This window comes from Hypanus sabinus, chromosome 15 (genome assembly GCF_030144855.1).
Source record: "Hypanus sabinus isolate sHypSab1 chromosome 15, sHypSab1.hap1, whole genome shotgun sequence".
Classification (NCBI taxonomy): Eukaryota; Metazoa; Chordata; class Chondrichthyes; order Myliobatiformes; family Dasyatidae; genus Hypanus; species Hypanus sabinus.
In genome coordinates this window covers 28219389-28240497 of record NC_082720.1, presented here as the reverse complement: position 1 = coordinate 28240497, position 21109 = coordinate 28219389, and the positions used below count along the sequence as shown (strand labels likewise).

The 21109-nt window shown below is 41.6% G+C and overlaps 2 protein-coding genes across 4 annotated transcripts in view; both read right to left on the bottom strand.

Moving 5' to 3' along the window:
* Window positions 1–4056: 4056 nt before the first annotated feature.
* LOC132405385 (gastrotropin-like) lies at window positions 4057–5970 on the bottom strand. Its single transcript, XM_059990146.1, has 4 exons — window positions 5834–5970; window positions 4689–4864; window positions 4309–4398; window positions 4057–4222 (listed from the first exon to the last, which is right to left on the bottom strand). The coding sequence occupies exons 1-4, from the start codon at window positions 5898–5900 to the stop codon at window positions 4169–4171; spliced, it is 387 nt and encodes a 128-aa protein (XP_059846129.1). The 5' UTR covers window positions 5901–5970; the 3' UTR covers window positions 4057–4168.
* Window positions 5971–16247: 10277 nt separating this feature from the next.
* The window catches only part of LOC132405386 (gastrotropin-like), a 189214-nt gene continuing 184352 nt past the window's right edge, over window positions 16248–21109 (bottom strand). For all 3 annotated transcript variants that reach the window (XM_059990148.1, XM_059990147.1, XM_059990149.1), the window contains 3 exons: window positions 18453–18625; window positions 16551–16640; window positions 16248–16435 (listed from right to left, as the gene is read on the bottom strand). In XM_059990148.1, the coding sequence (XP_059846131.1) occupies window positions 16382–16435; window positions 16551–16640; window positions 18453–18625 (317 nt within the window). In that variant the 3' untranslated portion in view covers window positions 16248–16381. The remainder of the gene's footprint in view (window positions 16436–16550; window positions 16641–18452; window positions 18626–21109) is intronic.

Here is a 21109-nt window from a genome sequence, read left to right as displayed (position 1 = left end):
CATCTGGTGAGGAAATTAATTTAGTGCTACCAATTATAATTAAAAGCCTTGATTACCCTTGAGGAAATTAACGTGTTAAATTTTAGCACAGTACTGTTGGCAGCAGAGAAAAAAACACTTAAAAATAGTAACAAAAAATCATCTTAGATCCAGTGGTATTCATGTACAATTAGTCCTAGCTCATCCCCAGGAGCCAATTAGGTCCTAAAATAAAATAATAGCTTGCCTGTGATCTTAACGTCCATGGTATTAAATAGCTAGCTTCTTTAAAGTAAATAGCATGTTCTAGATATGTAGAGGGATCTTAAAGAGCACTTTTAAAGTTCCCGAAAGGGCAAAGCAGGAAGTAATGATGGTAAAGATGGTGTGCAAATTGATTGTTTTCTTTGGTCAGGGCAAAAAGTATAAAATTTAGGAAGTCATATTGCAGCTGCAGAAGGTAACATATGGAACAGCAGGGAAAACACATAGAAGAGCGTGGCAGGGGCAGGCCCTCCAGCCCACAACAATGTGCCGACCAGCTAAAAGGTAAATCAAAGACACCCAAACACTATCTCCATCTTCCTTACGTCCATGTGCCTATCCAAACGTCTCTAAAAAGCCTCTAATGTACTTGCCTCTTCCACCATACCAGGCAGCACATTCCAGGCCTCCACCACTCTCTGCGTGAAAAACTTACCCCTCACATCCACCTTGAACCTACCCCCTCTCAAGTTCAAAGCATGCCCTCTGGTATTAGACACTTTCAACCCTGGGAAGCAGACACTCCCTGTCTACACTATCTACGCCTCTCATAATCTTGTAAATATCTATCAGATCTCCTCTCAGTCCCAGCGCTCCAGAGAAAACAAACCAACCTTGTCCAACCTCTCATGACAGCACATGCCCTCTAAACCAGGCAGTATCCTGGTAAATCTCTTCTGCACCCTCTCCAAAGCCTCAACGTCCTTCCTATAGTGGCAGAGTTGCATGCTATACTTCAGATGTGGCCTAACCAGAGTTCTATAAAGTTGCAGCATGACCTCTTGCATTTTGAACTCAATGCCTTGGCTAATAAAAGCAAAAATTCCCTATGTCTTCTTCACCGCACAATCAAACTGTGTAGTTACTTTCAAAGAGCTATGAACTTGGATTTTTCTGCTCAGCAACACGGTTAAGGACTGTTAACAGCATACTGTCTCCTTGCATTTGTCATACCAGGATGTAACACCTCACAGTTGCCTGGGTTAAACTCCATCTGCCACCTCTCTGCCCATGTCTGCTCTGATTTATATTGTGCTGAGGAAGTAATGTGATTGCAGCAGGACTTAGAGAAATTGGAAGAATGGGCAAAAATGGGCAGATGGAATAGAGTGTTGGGAAATGTATGATAATGTCATTTGGTTAAAGGAATGAAAGTGTGGACTATTATTTAAATGGGGAGAAAATTCAAATATCAGAGGTACAAAGGGACTTTGGAGTCTTCATGCAAGGCTCCCAGAAGGTTGAGTCTGTGGTAAGGAAGGCAAATACAATGTTGGCATTCATTTCAAGGGGACTAGAATATAAAAGCATGCAGATAATGTCGAAACTGTATAAGACACTAGTCTGACCGCACTTGGAGTATTGACAACAGTTTTGAGTCCCTTATCTCAGAAAGGATGTGTTGTCATTGAAGGGGGTCCAGAGGAGGTAAACAAGGATGATTCCAGGAATGAAAGGGTTAACATAAGAGGAGTGTTTGGCAGCTTTGGGCCTGTACTCAGTGGAATTTAGCAGAATGCATGGGAGATCTCATTGAAACCTACTGAATATTGAAAGGACTAGATAGGGTGGATGTGAAGAGGATGTTTCCTCAGGTGAGGGATCTAGAACCAGAGCACACAGCCTTAAAATTGAGGGGCAACCTTTTAGAACAGAAGTAAGGAGTTAGCCAAAGAAGGTTGAATCTGTGGAATGATCTGCTACAGACAGCTATTGAGCCCAAGTCCGTGGGTTTATTTAAGATGGAAGTTGATAGATTTCCGATTGGTTGGGGTATTAAGGGTATGGTGAAAGGGCGGGTGTATGGGTTTAATGGGTGGAGCTAGTTCAATGATGAAATGGTGGAGCAGACTCGATGGGCTGAATGGCCTACTTCTGCTCCTGTGTCTTATGGTTTTCCAGTCTCATTATCGAACACCAGCTCCTGTACAGCCCCTCCTCTCGTTACACCATCCTCATTTTCATTTAAGAAGGCCTCCTGGATACTCTTAACACATTCTGCCCCGTTGTAAACCCATTGCACTAAGCAGGTCCCCATTTCTATTAGGGAAGTTGAATTCCCCTATGACAATGGCAAGAACCCTATTATATTTACACATGTCCCTAATCTGATTAAATATCTGTCGATGTCCCGCTGGCTATTAGGAGATCTGTAGTACAATCCCATCAGTGTGGTTGTGCCCTTCCTATTCCTGAGTTTCACCCAAAAGAAGTCAGTGTCTGAACCCTGCGTTATGGCTCCCTTGAGTGATAATGTCCCTGATCAGTAGTGCAACTCGCCCACCCTCTTTACCCTCCTTTTCTATCCTTTCTAAAACTGGCACGTTAATCTCCCATTCCTGCCCTTCTCTCAACCAAGTATCAGTAATGGAGTCAACATTATAGTTCCATGTACTGATCCATGCTCTAAGTTCATCACCCTTACCCATCCATAATACTCCTACTATTAAAATGTACACACTTCAAACTATTGGACCCATTATACCTGTTACTTCAATTTTGCCTTTCCATACTTTCCCTGACATCTAGCTCTGGTCCATTCTCTCCCTTACTGGCCTGGTGTTCTGGTTCCCAGTCCCCGGCAAAGCTAGTTTAAACTCTCCCTTGTAGCATTAACAAATCTCCCGCCAGGATATTGGTTCCCTTCCAGTTCAGGTGCAAACCGTTCCTCTTGTACAGGTCACTCCTTCCACAGAAAAAACTCCAATGATCCAAGAACTTGAAACTCTGCCCCTTGCACCTTCTCCTCATGTGTGTTATCACCTCAGTCCTACCTGCACCAGCCTGTAGTGCAGGACTAATCCAGAGATGACACCCTTGGAGGTCCTTCTCTTCAGCCTCTTTGCAAATTCCCTGCGTAGGACCTCTTCCACTTTTCTGCCTACGTCATTGGTGCCAATATGCACCACCACTTCTGGATGTCCCCCCTCCCCTGTGAGAATGTTCTGCAGCCAGTCTGATACATCTTGGACCCTAGCATCTGGGAGGCGACTCATCAAATTGGTGTCTCTTTTACAGCCACTAATCTCCTTTCTGTCCCCCTAACTATCAAGTCCTCTATCACTACCACATTACCTGACTTCACCCTTCCCTGTTGATTCTCAGAGTCGGCTGCGATGCCACCAGCCTGGTTGCTAGTGCCATGCCCCGATGGGTCAACCCCCCAGCAGTATCTAAAGGGGTATACTTGTTGCTGAGGGAAAAGACCACAGGGAAACCTACACTGACTTCTAACCCCCGTACCTCTCCTGGTGGTCACCCATCTACTATCTGAAGCCTGTACTCTGACTGTGACCACCTCTTCAAAGGTCTCATCTATACTATCTTTAGCCTCCTGAATGATCCTCAGTACATTAAACTCTCTGACCCAGTCAGTCAGGTGTTGAAGTTGGGTGCACTTCCCGAATCAGGGAAGCCATCGGGTATCCTGAATTCCCACATTTGACTGGAGGAGCATTCCATCCCGATTACTCTGTACTGAAAAAATTCCACCTGTTCACGCCAAAGCCTTCCCACTCTATCACTGGCACACTCTGATAATGGCCACTTCACTTGATCTGCCTTCCTGTTACTTGGTGCTGAGTTTAGGCTGTTGACACCAACACACCTGAGCAGCAGAAAAAGACTGATTGTTGGGGTAATCATTGGAGAGGACCGTCTATTTCCAAGGAACAGCTTAACCTAAGATAATCTAGGAATGATATGGTTGTGTTTCCAGTTGTTTTATCATTTCCTGCATTGGCCAAAACAATTCCTGACTGGGAAAGAGCTGGGATGGTTGAAGTGAGGAATTTAAATAAATTGTGCAGTTAAGGACACAAAGCATTAAAAGTTCAGAATTATATATTTTTAATCAAAAACAGGTAAAACAATGTGTAATGGAGATGCATTTTTCATTCCAAGGAGTAATTGAAGTTTTGTTGTATTATGCAATCTTCTTGCTAATTCTCTTGTAAACCACACCACCACAGGTAGAAGTCTGCCAGAAAGAAGGGGAAAAAAAGCTATTATGCTCAATTTCCAGCTAACATTTGGAATTTATTTTCTAACTCAAAAATTACTTACCTCAACAAGATTTCCATCAGCGATCACTGAAGTGTGGTGGTATTTTGGAAAGTCGCAAATGAGTGTATTTCCTTCCATTTTGACTGTTGCCTGGTGTATTTTAAAAAAATCAGAAGAGTAGATTCAAGACAGCTGAATATTTAGTGCCTGAATAATCCCCGCAAAGCCTCAGTATGTCCGTACACATTCCCAAGAAGGGAACACAATGTTGCTCCATTTGCTCAATACTGGGCTGTACATGATAGATCTCGCTTCACGTAATATTATTTATCATGCATTGTTTAGTCATAAATATGCTCTCAAGTCCCTAATAAACACTAAAGTGGGAACCAATATCCTAATAAAAACTAAAATAATGTCAAAATATTTTCTTGGCTTACCTTGAATTTTTTGCCATCCATGGTTTCCATCTCTGATTCCTGGTCAATGACAAACGTGTTCTTCATGGTCTTTCCTCCAGGATAAATCTGGCTCCAGGTAAAATTATTTCCATTTTGGGTAACCTCTGTAATGACCTTAGCATTCCTTCCCTTCTCGATGACGTCAGCCGAATAATCTGGAAAATAATCAAATTTGTGTTACTATCCACATTCTTTACAATCTCAAGATGAATTGTTCAAACTTTTAGAGATGAATTCGGAAGCTCGAACAATGTCTGATGAACTGCTGTGAAACGGTGCACAGGAGGCACTATGGCTCACAGAATGTATTTACCTGCAAATGATGTCTAAATGGTAAAGGATAGATCTGTAAATTCCTACCTTTGACTGTTTCTGCTAAATTCTGTGGAAATTTTCAGATATTAAAATAGATTTTGTTCAAGTTCTCAAGCAATTTTGCTGACTAGAAGAAATTTGACAGGGAAAAGACACCTTTAAAACTGTCTTTCATTTATTATGAGACACAATAAAGGCAAGAAATATAAAGTTTCAAGACTGTGCTACAATAGAGTAATCCCCATCTGAGAACCCCATTGAGAGTTCAGGAGCATTAGTGAGGAATTGACAGAGCTTCTTTAGAAACACAATCTTTCTTAAAGTTCCAACTGCATATGTGTTGTTGCACTCCCTTTGCATCTGGTGTGATTTAAGTTGTCAGCTGTTAAAAGGTCTGTTACAGTGATGATTCCAGGTTGTATAAGCTGACAAAAGTACTTGCATCGCATTTTAGCATGCATTACTGATTACAGCTGCTTTCCCTCTGCCATCCAATTTCTGAATGGATATTGAAGCCATGAACACTACCTCACTACTTTTTTTTCTCCTTTTGCATTACTTATTTAAGTTAACTTTTAAAAATATATGTATCTTTTCTTACCATAATAGTTTCTTTATTACTATGCATTGCAACATACTGCTACCACAAAACAAATTTCAGTGATATTAAACCTAATTCTGATTCTGACAAAGCAGGACTGAATAAACCTTAAACATCCTTCACAGTTCAGCTCAGCAAACATAACAGGACCAACATTTTCACATGCAAAACAAATGACCCAATTGTCATATGAATTGATATAACTTACTCAGAACCTTCATAAAATCATCATAATTTTCCTGACTTGCAACTTCGTATTTGCCACTGAAAGCCATAATGAAGCAGTTGTAATCTGGCACAGGCTGGCGATGAAGAAATCAGTGAATATAGTGACCAGACCTCTTGAATATATATACAGATTCAGCAGTCACGCCTTAGTGATTTATTAACCAGATTTTTATTTTTCTAAGTATGATATTATGAGGCAATGACATAATTTTATACTGTCTAATGTCATTGACACCAAAGTCATTGTCTTTAATCTTGACTGGTCTGAAGATGTATTGGCTTAACTTTGCAAGAGAGTCATAAATATACAGCGGGTTAATGGAAAGAGACCCAGACAGATGATTCAGCACTTAAATTGTGACTTTTTACCAGAATTACTGGAGCAAACAATACAAAATATGTTTCGTTTGTCTCTCAACTCACAGATTAGTGCTGTTCATCATACCTCTGCTGACTCTTTAAGCAGAAAAGCATTCCCATTTCAATTCTTTTTCCCATTGCCCTCTAAATTTAAAAAAAAGAATGGGCAGGATTTTGGAGTCTCAGCTCCAGTGCTAAACAGGAGCAGGGAAACTTCACTGATGGTAAAGTCCTTCTCTGAATTCAATAAATTTGGTACTGGTCTTCAATTAGCCTTAGAGATTGTTGGTCAGCATGGCTGAGTCTTGGGCTGCGCTTTTCCATTGAGATTCCTGCGTTGGAGGTCTACTGCCCGTGGTACACTTCCACTGTCTTGTGCTGGACAATCAGTCGGCTCTGGAGAGCATAGCACAGCGTGCAAAAGATTTTTATGTCTTCCATCATTGTCCACACGAGTATGTTTTCTAAGTCGGATTTCTCCTGGAAAATCTCCACTGGACAATGGGCGAACATGAGCATTTGATTTGTTCTTTTCCCTGTCACAGACTTTCCTAACTGAGATTATATTGAGTATTACTTGGTCTGTCTAACATGGCCGAACCTTTTTGGGGGAAAAGTCCTTTAAAGGATCCTACTTATTTCACTCTGTGAACGGATGCTTTTGCTTTCAGATGTAATCTTGGGTTGCACAATTGTGAATGTGCCATGCTTGGAAAATAAATGTAACTCTGGGCACCAGGTTTCCAAAGGCTTCTGCCACTCCAGTTTTCTTCACCTGTGTCAGAATCTGTTGTAGACTAATTGATGAGAATTATTTATTATGAGGAGTTAATAACCAACTCTATTTTCATTGTACCATACAGCTGCCACAGTAGAATGAGGCAAATTGGAGAAAGATTGATTGTCCTTTGTGTTTGCATATGTCAACTGAAGATCGGTGGCCAATTTATTAGATACCTCCTGTCCCTAATAAAGAGGTCACTGAGAGTATGCTTGGTCCTTCTGCTACTGTAACCCATCCGCTTCAAGGTTTGAAGTGTTCTACATTCAAAGGTGCTCTTCTGCACAACCCTGTTGATGCATGATTATTTGTGATACTGTCATCTTCCTGTCAGCTTGAACCAGTCTGGCCATTCTCCTCTGACCTCTCTCATTAACATGGCATTTTTGCTCACTGGATGTTTCTGTTTGTAGCACAATTCTCTATAAACTCTAGAGGCTATTGTGTATGAAAATCCCAAGAGATTAGCAACTTCTGAGATACTCACACCACCCCATCTGGCACCAACAATCCTTCCATGGTCAAAGTCCCTGAGATCACATTTCTTCCCCATTCAACAAATGAACCTCCTGACCACGTCTGTGTGCCTTTATGCATTGAGTAGCAGCCTCATGATAGGCGGATTAGATACTTGCATTGACAAGCAGCCTTACCTAATAAAGTGGCCACTGAGTTTTTATTGAAATGATGCAATTATCTTTTTGCACATGTCCTACTAAATTATAAGTATATCCAGTGAGTCAATTTTTCAAGGAAAAAGTTTGAAAATATCTATGAAAAGCCACAGTTCAAAGTTAAAGTGCCTAGGGTCAGAATGAATTCCATGCAAGTGTGTGATTTGTTTTCAAGTTGTCAGCCCAAGTCTCAATTGGGAAAGCCTTTATGCCTTAATGGATTGCCTTAATGGATTCATTGTCTTTGAGCATTCCTTAATCCAATTGGACAAAAATGTGCTAGGCTGAGAGGTGGCAGATGGAGTTCAATTTAGAATAGTACAGAGTGATACACATCGGAAGGTCAAACTTGAAGACTGAGTGAAAAGTTAATGATAGGATTCTTAGCAGTGTGGAGGAACAGGACCTTGGGCATTCACACCCATAGGTTCCTCGGGATCTGTATAAGTTAATAGGGTAGTTAAGAAGTTGTACTGAATTTGGGCCTTCATTTTTCAGGTGATTGAGTTCAAGAGCTGAGAGGTAACATTGCAGCTCAGTAAATCTCTGGTTAGTTCGCACATGGAGTATTGTGTTCAGTTCTGTTTGCCTCATTATAGGATGGATGTGGAAGCTTTAAAGAGGGTGCAGAGGAGACTTACCCGGATACTTCCTGGATTAGAAAATGCATCTTATGAGGGTAGTTTTAATGAACTGGAGCTCTTTCGCTTTGGAGCAAAGGAGGATGAGAGGATGTCAGAAGTAGCTTTACTTTTACCCAGATTGTTAGGTGTGTGGAACTTGCTGCCATGTGGTAGAGGCAGATACATTAGGGACATTTAAGTGACTTCAAGATGGGTGCATGGATGAAAGAAAAATGGAGGGCTGTGGGGGAGGGAGGGGTTAGATTGATCTTAGAGTAGGTTAAAAGATCAATACAACATTGTGGGCTGAAGTTCTTGTACTGGCCTGTACTGTTCTATATTTGTCCAAAGCTTTTGTCATTTATAGGAAGTGTAAGAGTTAAAAGACTACTACTGTTTTTGAATCGATGGTTATATTAAGTGCCAGACTTATTTTTATCTTGACATTGCCAGGTTATAAAATATTTTAGTGGGCCATAGCTTACACTGCAAACTGAAGATTACAATCAATAACCGATGCACTACGAGGAGTCGTCGGCTAATAAAATTGCAATGACATACTTAAAGTAACTCATCTCAGAAGAGGGGAAACAAATGTCACAGCAAATGTTATTCAAATGTAAGTTTGAACAGAGACAACAGCAATTCCTGTGGTCTTTATCTAGTGGCTTGTTGCTGATCAGCCAGCACCTCCTCAGCCATGAAAAGCTGCTGATAAAGTCAGCTGAATATACCAGAATGGCACAAGACAAGTTGGCAGAGATTTCAAAATTTAACTGAGGTGGAAAAAATGATTCTAATTCTAGTACTCAAAACACTGGATTGAATAGTTTGGTACCTTAACCATAGATACATTTTACAGGCTCAATATCTGTGTCATGATATTCTATCATTTGTATGAGTATTTTTAAAAATTGTGATCATTGAGATGTTCTATCATAAAATGCAAAAACCTTATAAAACAATGAATAAGATCCAAGAATAGAGAAAACAAATAATATACAGAGCAACACACGGAGAACTTAACGTGATGTACAGGTAAACACACAAAACACTACATTACGTACAGAGAAACACACACAAAACACTACATTACGTACAGAGAAACACACAGAACACTACATTACATACAGAGAAACACAGACAAAAGTCAGAAGTAACTCAAGCAGGTCAGGCAGCATCTGTGAAAAAGAATAAAAGATCGGCAGATCATCACCAGTCTTGAAGAATGATCTCGGCCTGAAACATCGACTGTTACTCTTTTCCCTGGATGCTGCTTGACTTGCTGAGATCCTCCGGTGTTCTGTGAGTGTTGCTTTGGATTTCCAGCATCTGCAGACTTTTGCCTGTTTGTACACTATGTACATGGTCTCTTGTTGTTTCTTTGTGTTAGTTTTGGACAAAGTACCCATTTATAAAAGGTGGCTGTGATATATTTAGTGTAATGAGAGCAATCAGATTGTTATGTATGACACAGAGTGTTACTGAATTCTCAATTTCTCTCCTGCCCTGCTATGTTGTGTGGTTAGTCTACATATACCAATATTTTATGAACTCCTCTTATTTCTTCAATTCATTATAGTCTGTAGCTTAAGTGTAAATTTCAAATGGGCTATGCACTTATGCCCAGTACCTGTTATGTCCATACTCATTGAAAATATTACATAAATTCTGAACAATTTTTCCACTGCTATCTTTTCAGTTAGATTGCTCTATTATTTAGATTGGTATGAATTGCATTGCTTTTAATTGTAACTCCATGTAGACTTCCAACAGCCCCATGAAGCAGGGTTTCTGGTGGAAGTGCAGAAGAATAAGTGGCCTTGTAAAATTCCCCTGAAGGACCAGTCTGCTGGTATCTTGTGGCTCCAGGTGCACCTGAACTTTCTTTGTGGTTTCCATTGCGTCTGTTGTTGTTTTGTTGCCATGACAGCAGGCGTTCACTGTTCTATTGGCTCCCATTTACTAAACTAGAAAGCTTGCATCAAATTCAGGCAATAAAGGTCGTGGAGTAGAAATGCACAGTAACTGGGACCCTGACTGTGTGAGAGTGTGATATGACGGGGCATTCATTAACTGATAGACGTCAGAAAGGTCCTGGGTTTGAGAAATCCTGAACCCCTTACATAGTGGGGCATCAAAAGGCATGGCCTCATTGGTGTTTGAGAGTGTCATGCCTACGTGACTATTCTCTGGATTTTTTGCAAGCTTTACATGCCAAGGAACAGCTTTCTCAACCACTCCCTTCTCCCCATTCAAATGGACTTCTGCAGGGAACCTCTGAGCTCCAGACTTGGACAAAGTGAACTGAGGTCCAACACATCAGATTTTTTGGGGGAAGTTGTAAAAAAAAACACTTGCAGAGAGACTGTAAAATGAGAAGTTGGCTGCCAATACTTCTGGCTGTTTGTTAAATATTGAAACTTTTAATTCAACGTGTGTGATGTTTTGTCAGGATGCAGTGGAGAGAAGGGGAATCCTGCCATCACGTAGGGTGAAAACTATCAACATGCAAATGTATGGGTTGGGGAAGATTCAGAAAGATCCTCTTTCCCCTTCCAAACTAACCCCCTCTGAACACACTGCTCTCCACTCTCTCTGCACCAATCCCAACCTTACCATCAAACCCACAAGAGGGTGCCATTGTAGCATGGTGCACTGACTTCTACCTTGACTGAGGCCAGGCGACAACTCTCCAACACCTCCTCTTACCTACTCCTCGAGGATCCTACTCCACACCATCACTGACCTCATCCACTCTGAAGAACTCCCAACCACTGCCACCGAACTCGTAGTTCCCTTACCCTTCTACCTCCTACCCAAGATCCTCAGACTGGACTGTCTGGGTAGACCTATTGTCCCTGGCTGCTCCTGACCAACTGAACTCATGTCCTCATATCCCAATGCCATGCTATCCCCTCGGCTCAGTTCCTTCCTACCTATATCCCTCGATCTCCTCAGCAACTTTCAATTCCATGGCCCTGACCTCCTCATCTTCACCATGGATGTTCAGTGCCTAGACACTTCTACTCCCCATCAAGAATGCTTCAAAGCCATCCTCTTCTTTCTTGACTAAAGAACCAACTAATCCCCCTCCACCATCACTCTCCTCCGTGTGGCAGAACTGATCCTCACCCTTTCCTTTGGCTCCTCCCACTTGCCCCAAACTCAGAGGTAGCTATTGGCACTCACTATACCTGCCTCTTTGTTGTCCATGTAGAACTGTCCATGTTGAGGCTTTCCTCAGCAATACCTCCCAACTCTCCCTCTGCTACATCGATGATGGCTTTGGTGCTGCTTCCTTACACCCATGCTCATATCATCAATTTTATCAACTTTGCCTCCAACTTCCACTCTGCCCTTAAACTCACTTGGTCCATCTCTGACAACTCCACTCCCTTTCTCAATCTCTCTGCCTCCATCTCTGGAGACAAACTGTTGACCGACATCTTTTATAAAGCTACTGATTCCCATGGTTATCTCACCTGTACCTCTTCCCTCCCTATTTCCTGTAAAAATGCTATTCCCTTTTCTCAGTTTCTTTGCCTCCGCTGCATCTGTTCCCAAGACATGGATTTCTGTTCCAGGACATCAGATATGTCCTCCTTCCCTTCCTCTACTATTGATGCTGACCTCACCCACACTTCCTCCAATCTCATCCATTCATGGTCACTCTACCTTCCCGCCACTCCAATAGAGATAGATGAGCCTTTCGTTCTTACCTACCACCCCATCAGCCTTCGAATCAAACACATTGTGCTCCGCAACTTCCATCATCTCCAAAGGGATCCTACTACTAAACATATCTTTACCTCTGCACCCCTCTGCTTTCCATGGGGATTGCTGCCTCTGTGATCCCCTTGTCCATTTGTCCCTCCCCACTATTCTCCCTCCAGGCACTTAACCCTGCAAGCAGCCTAAGTGCCACACCAGCTCAATTACCACCTCCCTCATCTCCATTCAGGGCCTCAAGCATTCACTTCACCTGCGAATCTTCTAGGGTTGTCTGTTGTGTTTGGTTTGCAGCCTCCTTTACACTGGTGAGACCCATCATAAATTGGGGATCACTTTGTCGATCACCTCCACACCATCCACCACAAGTGGACCTTCCCAGTGGATAAATATTTTAGTTCCAGTTCCTGGTCTAATGTGTCATTCCATGGCCTACTCTTGTGTCACCATGAGGTCACCCTCAGGGTGGAGGAGCAAAAGCTTATATTCCGTCTGGGTACCCTCCAACCTGATGGTATGAATACCGATTTCTCCATCCGGTAAATCAACTTCCCTCCCTGCTATTCCCCACTCTAACGTCTTACTTCACACCTGCCTATCAATTCACCCTGGGTCCCCTCCTCCTTCCCTTTCTCCCCTGGTCCACTCTCCTCTCCTATCAGATTCTTTCTTCTCCAGACCTCGACCTTTCCCATTCACCTGGCTGCACCCATCACCTTCCCTACTCCCCACCTTTTTATTCTGGCATCTTCCCCCCTTCCTTCTCAGTCCTGATGGGTCTCAGCCTGAAATGCCGAATGTTATGTTCTTTTCCATAGATGCTGGCTGAATTGCTGGGTTCTGAATGCATTGCTTTGGATATCCAACATCTACAGACTTTCTCGTGTTGGGGAAGATACCTCCTGCTGAAGCAGACTTGGGAGAATCAGAATCAGGTTTATTATCATCAGCATGTGACATGAAATTTGTTAACTTTGCTGCAAAACATAATCTAGCAGAGAGAGAAAAAATAATAATAAATAAAATTAAAATAATAATAAATAAATAAATCAATTACAGTATACATGTATTGAATAGATTAAAAACAGGCAAAAAGCAGAAATCCTGTATATTAAAAAGTGAGGTAGTGCTCATGTGTTCAACGTTCATTTAGGAATCAGATGACAGAGGGGAAGAAGCTGTTCCTGAATCGCTGAGTGTGTACCTTCAGGCTTTTGTACCTCCTACCTGATGGTAACAGTGAGAAAAGGGCATGCCCTGGGTGCTGGATGTCTTTAATAATAGACACTGCCTTTCTGAGACCCACTCCCTAAAGATGTCCTGGATACTTAGCAGGCTAGTATCCAAGATGGACCTGAATAGATTTACAACCTTCTGCAGCTCCTTTTGGTCCTGTGCAGTAGTCCCCCCCCCCCCCCATACAGACACTGATGCAGCCTATCAAAATGGTCTCCGTGGTACAACTATAGAAATTTTTGAGTGTATTTGTTGACATGCCAAATCTCTTCCAACTCCTAATGAAGTATAGTCACTGTCTTGTCTTCTTTACAACTGCATCAATATGTTGGGACCAGGTTAGGTCCTCAGAGATCTTGACACCCAGGAACTTGAAACTGCTCACTCTCTCTACTTCTAATCCCTCAATGAAGATTGGTATGTGTTCCTTCATCTTACCCTTCCTGAAGTCCACAATCAGCTCTTTCGTCTTACTGATGTTGAGTGCCAGGTTGTTGCAACACCATTCCACTAGTTGGCATATCTCACTCCTGTACGCCCTTTCGTCACCACCAGAGATTCCACCAACAATGGTTGTATCATCAGCAAATTTATAGATGGTATTTGAGTTATGCCTAGCTACACAGTCATGTGTATACAGAGAGTAGAGCAGTGGGCTAAGCACACACCCCTGAGGTGTGCCAGTGTAAATCGTCAGCAAGGAGGATATGTTATCACCAATCCGCACAGATTGTGGTCTTAGAAAAACATAAAAAAAAACCTACAGCACAATACAGGCCCTTTGGCCCACAATGCTGTGCCGAACATGTACTTACTTCAGAAATTACCTAGGGTTACCCATAGCCCTGTATTTTTCTTCTGGTTAGGAAGTCAAGGATCCAATTGCGGAGGGAAGTATAGAGGCCCAGGTTCTGTAACATCTCACTCAGGATTGTGGGAATGATGGTATTAAATGCTGAGCTATAGTTGATGAACAACATCCTGACATAGGTGTTTATGTTGTCCAGGTGGTCTAAAGCTGTGTGAAGAGCCATGGAGATTGCATCTGCCATTGACTATTGTGGTGATAGGTAAATTGCAATGGGTCCAGGTCCTTGTTGAGGCAGGAGTTCAGTCTAGTCATGACCAAACTCTCAAAGCATTTCATCACTGTCGATGTGAGTGCTACTGGGTGATAGTCATTAAGGCAGCTCACATTATTCTTCCTAGGCACTGGTATAATTGTTGCCTTTTTGAAGCAAGTGGCAACTTCTGCCCATAGCAGTAAGAGGTTGAAAATGTCCTTGAATACTTCCCCCAGTTGGTTGGCACCGGTTTTCAGAGCCTTACCAGGTACTCCATCAGGACCTTCCGCCTTGCGAAAGACAGCCTAACATCAGCCTCTAAGACGGAGATCACAGGATCATTAGGGGCAGCAGGGATCTTCACAGCTGTAGTTGTGTTCTCCCTTTCAAAGCGGGCATAGAAGGCATTGAGTTCATCCGGTAGTGAAGCATTGCTGCCATTCATGCCATTGGGCTTCACTTTGTAGGAAGTAGTGTCTTGTAAACCCTGCCAGAGTTGCCCTGTGTCTGATATTGTCTCCTATCTCCTTTGAAATTGCAAGAAGCAAAGTAAAAATTGGCCAAAAAAACTGGCTGGAAATCTGTGTTGTGAAAACTTGCAGAGCATATTGGTGGTATTCCCAAGATAAATGGATTACAGCACCAGCCACACTGCATCGTTTGGAAAAGGCATCATTTCTGCGGGCAGACCATTATCTCAGCGTTCCTCTGCTGTACTGCAGACTGTTTACAGCTTGTTTAGGGCACGTGGGACTGGATTGCATGACCTTCAGAGCAGCTTACAAATTGTTGAAAAGTTTTAGCCTGCAAGCTACTTATTGAGGTTGCTTTGGGAAAATGTAATCATCAGAAATTGAAACGGTAAGACTTACTCCAGCTCCTGTATTTCCAGGGACACTTAAATGCAGATCCGATCCATGGATCGATATGCTGAAGCTTCGGGTAGGAAGCAGGGGAGCCTGTCAATTTCCTGACATGGCTTAGGAACGCTCTACTCTCTGTATACGCATGACTTCCTCACTTTTTTAATATACAGTATTTTCTGTTTTTGCACATTTTTGAATATCTATTCAATATACGTAATCGATTTACTTGTTTATTTATTATTATTATTTTTCTCTCTCTACTAGATTATATATTACATTGAACTGCTGCTAAGTTGACAAATTTCATGTCACGTACTGGTGATAATAAAGCTGATTCTGATTCTGAAATGCAGTCAGGAACTTTGCACTTAAACTATCACCTGTATTGCATCACTGCTCAAATTTTAGCGTTTTTGAATATAGTTTGTAAAATGGGATTAGTGACTGATTATGTCTGAAATTGTATATTAATGATTGGCATTTGAACGGTTAAAAGAAAAACTTCTGTAATTTGCTCTTATCAACATACATAGATAATAACTAACAGAACATGCATTAGCCATGCACAATACCCTTTGCAAGTTTCCAGCCAAGAACTTTCAGAAGGACTGGTCTCAGCACGAAACTTCGACTGTACTCTTTTCGGGCCTGACCCGATGAGCTCCTCCAGAATCTTGTGTGTGTTGCTCTGGATTTCCACTGTCTGCATACTTTCTCTTGTTTACCATTCGCAAGGTCCATTCAGATTGAACGGCAGAAGCTTTGGATGAAAAAAAAACGTGCATGGCAGGTAAAGATTCTGTAATCATTCCCTTTTATCAGTGTGCAGACATAGTAACTGATGGAACCTGCCTGCACATACGAACTGTGCACATCTCATTCATCTGCTGGTCCTCCACTATAAGAGGTGCATCCCAAAAGCACAGAAGCAGAAGTTATTTTTAAGCTATTCTGTGTGAGGATAAAATTTCAAGAGAACAAGTTTAGCATAAAGGTCACATAGATTTAATTATTTGTTTTTCTGGACTTCATGCAAGCGATGGAAAAAAAAATCGCAGTTTTTTTAAGGAACAACTTTTATTTTAATCTGTGATATAACCATGCACTTTACATGGAAATAAATGTAATATCCTGAATTAGTTTTTTTCCTGCAGAATTGTTCTATCTTCTACCAGATTCTGTCTTCATCTTCTTAAGCTGTTTTCATGTAGAGTCTTTTTAAAGTGATATTGCCGGACACTGATGTCTGTTGTGAATAAGAAGTTCACATATTAGTTATTAACCTTAGTGCAACAACACAAATTTTCTGTGAAAAATTAACAACATTTAAATAGTTAAAACTTCAGAAAAAGGTGTCTCACTTCAATCAACTTGTCTCCTTCAATCTCAATGGTATGCATATAATTAGGAAATTTCATGACGAGTTTTCCTCCTTCGATTTTTGCGGTAATCTGGAGAGAAGCAAACAACATCACTCAATTTTATTAAAGACTTTGCAGCATAGAAGAAGACAATCACCTCAAATAATATGCACCAAAACATAATTTTCACCTGAACCTCCTTCAACCATCTATATCAAATCCATTAGCAAACCTACTACACTTTCCTCCCTCGTGTCCAGCGATACTTCCCCTTACATGCACCCTGATCCTCACCTCAAATGGAGCAACTCCACCGGAAATGGAAGGGGAAGGCCTTTTGCCCTGCCCTCATCCTACTCTGCGAATCAATAAGAACTTGGGTAATGTTAACTTGCTCTTCACCCTATATTCCTACCTGTTCCCAGTAGACCAAACATGATTTATCTTGGCTTTGGCTTTGAATGTATTCAAGTATTTACCCTTCACAATCCTCTAGGGTAGAGAATCCCAAAGATTCACAACCCTCAGGTGGAAAACAAAATCATTTCAGGTCCATTGAAAATAGGCAACCTTTTATTCTGAATTGGTGTCTCTCACTCATTGCCCACAAGGGGAGACATTTTCTCAGCATGCACCCTGTTGCACTCCATCAACAAGGTAATCTCTCATCTACAGACCAATCCTATTTTCTTCTGGATCCAAGCCAATTAACTTTTCAGAGCTGCCTCCAATGCTACTCTAGCTATCCCGAAGTAAGGAGAATTATGTGGCACTCCAGCTGATCTGCAGCAAAAGTCATTGTCATTTACCTTACAATACCTGCACAGTAGCTTTGTGTCCCATGTACAATCTAACACTTTATAGGGGAGGAATTGTTAAAACTGAGATAACTGCAGAACGTGATATTGTTTTTACTATTCTCACCTTAACTGCATCTGATGGGAGAACAACCTTCTGCAACAAGTTTCACCTACAGCTTCTCAATTGCAAGACATGAATGTGAACCTCTCCACATATAGAATTAGACCATTTCAGCCAATAACGATGTTAGACATGTCCTTAGCATTCTCCGCCCTTGTGTGAGGTTAACATTCTCTCAGATCACAACCCCAACGGTGGATGTTAGGAAGTCCAAACCTGTCTTGGGGATGACCGTGGATGCTGCATCCCAGCTGTTTGCGTAAAGGTCGATACGCAAGCCTAGGAGTACAATATAAAGGGAAAGCTGTTGCCTACGTAAAGGCTCCCCCTCTCCAAGCAGCCAATGAATCCAGAGGAATGGCAGATACAGTTTGGCACGTGCAGCATCGCAAGAGTTGCCAGTCAGCATTGAACTCAGTGCAGGACTGATTTAGGGACTTAAGCTCTGGATTTTTCTCCAGGTTTTACTCCTGAAGCCTCCCCATGATTGGGTACAGCTGCAACGCAGCGGAGGTTTGAGATCAGTTTTGTTTCTCCTAGATGAGCTGCCAACCATGGCTGATGAGCCCCGTCTGCTCAAAGCGGCTGGTTTTAAGGTACCAATAACCCACCTTTGCCCCTTCTCCTGTCAGTAGAAACAATTCCACCGGGCTTAGTAACTAAGCCACACATGGAGGCCAGGAACTGGACTTGGTTGTCAGAAGCTATTTGAGATGCACACCATTGAGGGCATTTAAATAGGGAGTGGGTGCTTATCCCCTCTAAGCCTGCACCCACCACACTCCACTACTTCGGATACGACAGACAGTATGGTAACTGCAGATCTTTCGTCTCATTGATCTCCATGCCGAGGCTCGCAAATGGTTAATTCAATGGGGTAATAAAAGGGCAATGTGCAAAGAGTTCCAACTCATTAAAGGTGAATGCAATATTGAAGCAAAAGTGAAATTTAATTCTTCAGTTTTTAACTTTCAGCTTTACCTTGGCTTTTTCACAGTTCAGCATCTCAATTTCAGATTCTTTCCCCACAGTAAATTGATTGGTTGTAGTATGGCATGGATAAATCTGTGACCATGTAAATTCATCCCCATTCTGGACAACCACTGTGTTAAACTTTGCATTCTTCCCACGTTCAATGGCATCTTCAGGTAGATCTGAGTGATGAACAATGTGTCAAATTAATGGCAAGCCCTACTAATAGTAATACAATTGACATATCCACTTCATTTTCATGAGCCTCACAGACAGAGATGGGGGACCTTCATTGCTGCCCAGTGGCGTAAAGGGCAGAGGAGGAGATAATATTAAAATGAAGTTTCCAAAGGTCCAGCAGAGCTAATGATAAGTTGTTCAGAACTAGGGCTAGTATAGACAAATACTTACACACTTATGGTCACAGACTGGTCACTCAATTCTTAAATGTCTCAAGATATGTAGGTCAACTGTTTGAGTGATTATGCAGAAAGTTTGAAGTTAATAACTCACATCCTTCTACCTTAGGCCACAAACTTATCAATCACCCCAGTGAGATATTCTGATGAGTTATTAACTTCAAACTTTCTGCATAATCACTCAAAGAGCTGAACTACAAGTGCATGTAAAGAGAGCTGTATAATTCATCTCCTTCTACCTTAGGCCACAAACATATCAATCACCCCTTGTAAGACACTGGGCTTTGTTTTTGTTATGTTACAGATATAGAGGAAGGGGCTGCTTAATTAAGTGGGGCTGTTGAAGGAGAAAAGTCACCAGGTGAAACTTCCAGCTGTACAGATAGCCCTTGTTGCCAACCCTACACTGGGGAGATTGAAAGGGGTGGCTGTAGGTTATGGGTGAATGAAATAAACTATTGAACTAATGTCAGAAGTAATAATTGCCCCTGAAAGGGAACTTCTTGCATAAGTCACCAAGGTCTACAGTCATTCACAAACAGTGTGATAGATACAGCACAGGAACAGGGATTCTGCCCTACTGACTCTGATGACAAATAAATTAATTCATCAGCCTGCTCATCCATATCCCTCCGTTCCTTGCCTATTCAGGTGCTTGCATAGATGTCTCTTAAATGTTGCTATTGTATCTGCTTCCACCACCTCCTCTGGAAATGCTTTCAAGGCACCTCTTGCTTTTTGTGTAAAAAAAGCTTGCCTCCCCACGTCGCCATTAAATTTTCCCTCATGCGTTAAAGTCATGCCCTTTTGGACTTCACATTTCCATCCTGGGAGGGTGTCTCTATCCACCCTAACCCTGACTATCTAGACTATCTAGAAGTACTGATGGACTGCTCTTTACATCATCGTTTTGTTATCGATATGAACTTCAACACCATTAGCAGAAGATGCAGGGGGAAAGTGAAAAGAATCGAAGAAGTAAAATGTCAAGACAGAGGCACAAGAAAACAGATATTTCTTTTGCTAATACTTATCAGTCCTTGCTGAAAGAGCTCAATAGCTGTTTGAAAAATGCTATGCTATTGCCACAAGCTGGCCTGGAAAATGGGAAAGGATTTTCTCAAGGGATTAAATGAAAAGAAAAGGAACGGATGACACTGTCTTTTGCAGCCACTTGACAAGATCATTACTGAAGATCATCCAAACTCTCCACCCACTTGTTTCCACATCCTTTGATGCCCTTGGCTTGTGAATAACTATCCCCATAGATTTTAAATTATCACTTGGGTTGGGTTTTATTCCAAACTTAGCAATCCACTTGCAAACATTTCGTCACCATACGAGGAAACATCATCAGTGCACTGTTCATTTGTGGGCCTTATAGGTATATAAGAGGCTGAGCATTCAGAGGCTACATCACAAATGAACAGTGCACTGATGATGTTTCCTCATGTGGTGACGAAACATTTGCAAATGGATTGCCAAGTTCAGAGTACAACCCAACCCAATCATCAACCATCCCAGCTACACGCTGTACGAGTTATTTCCATTTTAAAATATTATCTCAGCTCATTATCTTCTACTTTATATATTAAAACATGGGAACATATTTCTGACAACTTTAAGTGGAAAAGCCTTTTCTGAGCATTTCTCTTCTTAGTAACCCAAATGATATTTTTAAAATCAAATACTCATCAAAATTTCTTCATCAGTGAACAAGACACATTTATCTGCCCTCTCAATTATTTTCAAAATCTTAAATCCTTCAATGAAACCACACCTTAACCATCTGTATTCAAGATGGCCCATGCCCCATTTGCGTAACCTCTACAAGTGGTTTAATCCTGGCAACATTCTGGTAAAATTACCCAGCACCCTCTCCTAAGCCAACATATTCTTTATGAGGTGCAGAGTCTATAACTATACATGATTCTTTAGGAATATTACTCTAGAGCTGTATGTATTAACCCAGTTCTGCTCCATAGTATAGCTGAAGCAAAACTTCCTTCTCTGTTTTCCACTGTAGTTATAAAGGGGAAGATTCTAAAAATGAGTGAGTTTTTTTTATATAACTCATACTTTAATGCACATAGTATCCTAAATCTCTGTGGATTGCTGCTCATTCTAGATTTTCAATACCTAATGTTCATAACTATCCTGTTGAGGCTCAAAATGGGTGACATCACGCATATCTGAAATCCATCTACCCCAGTTTTGCTTAATCATTACACCAATCAATGTCCTTTA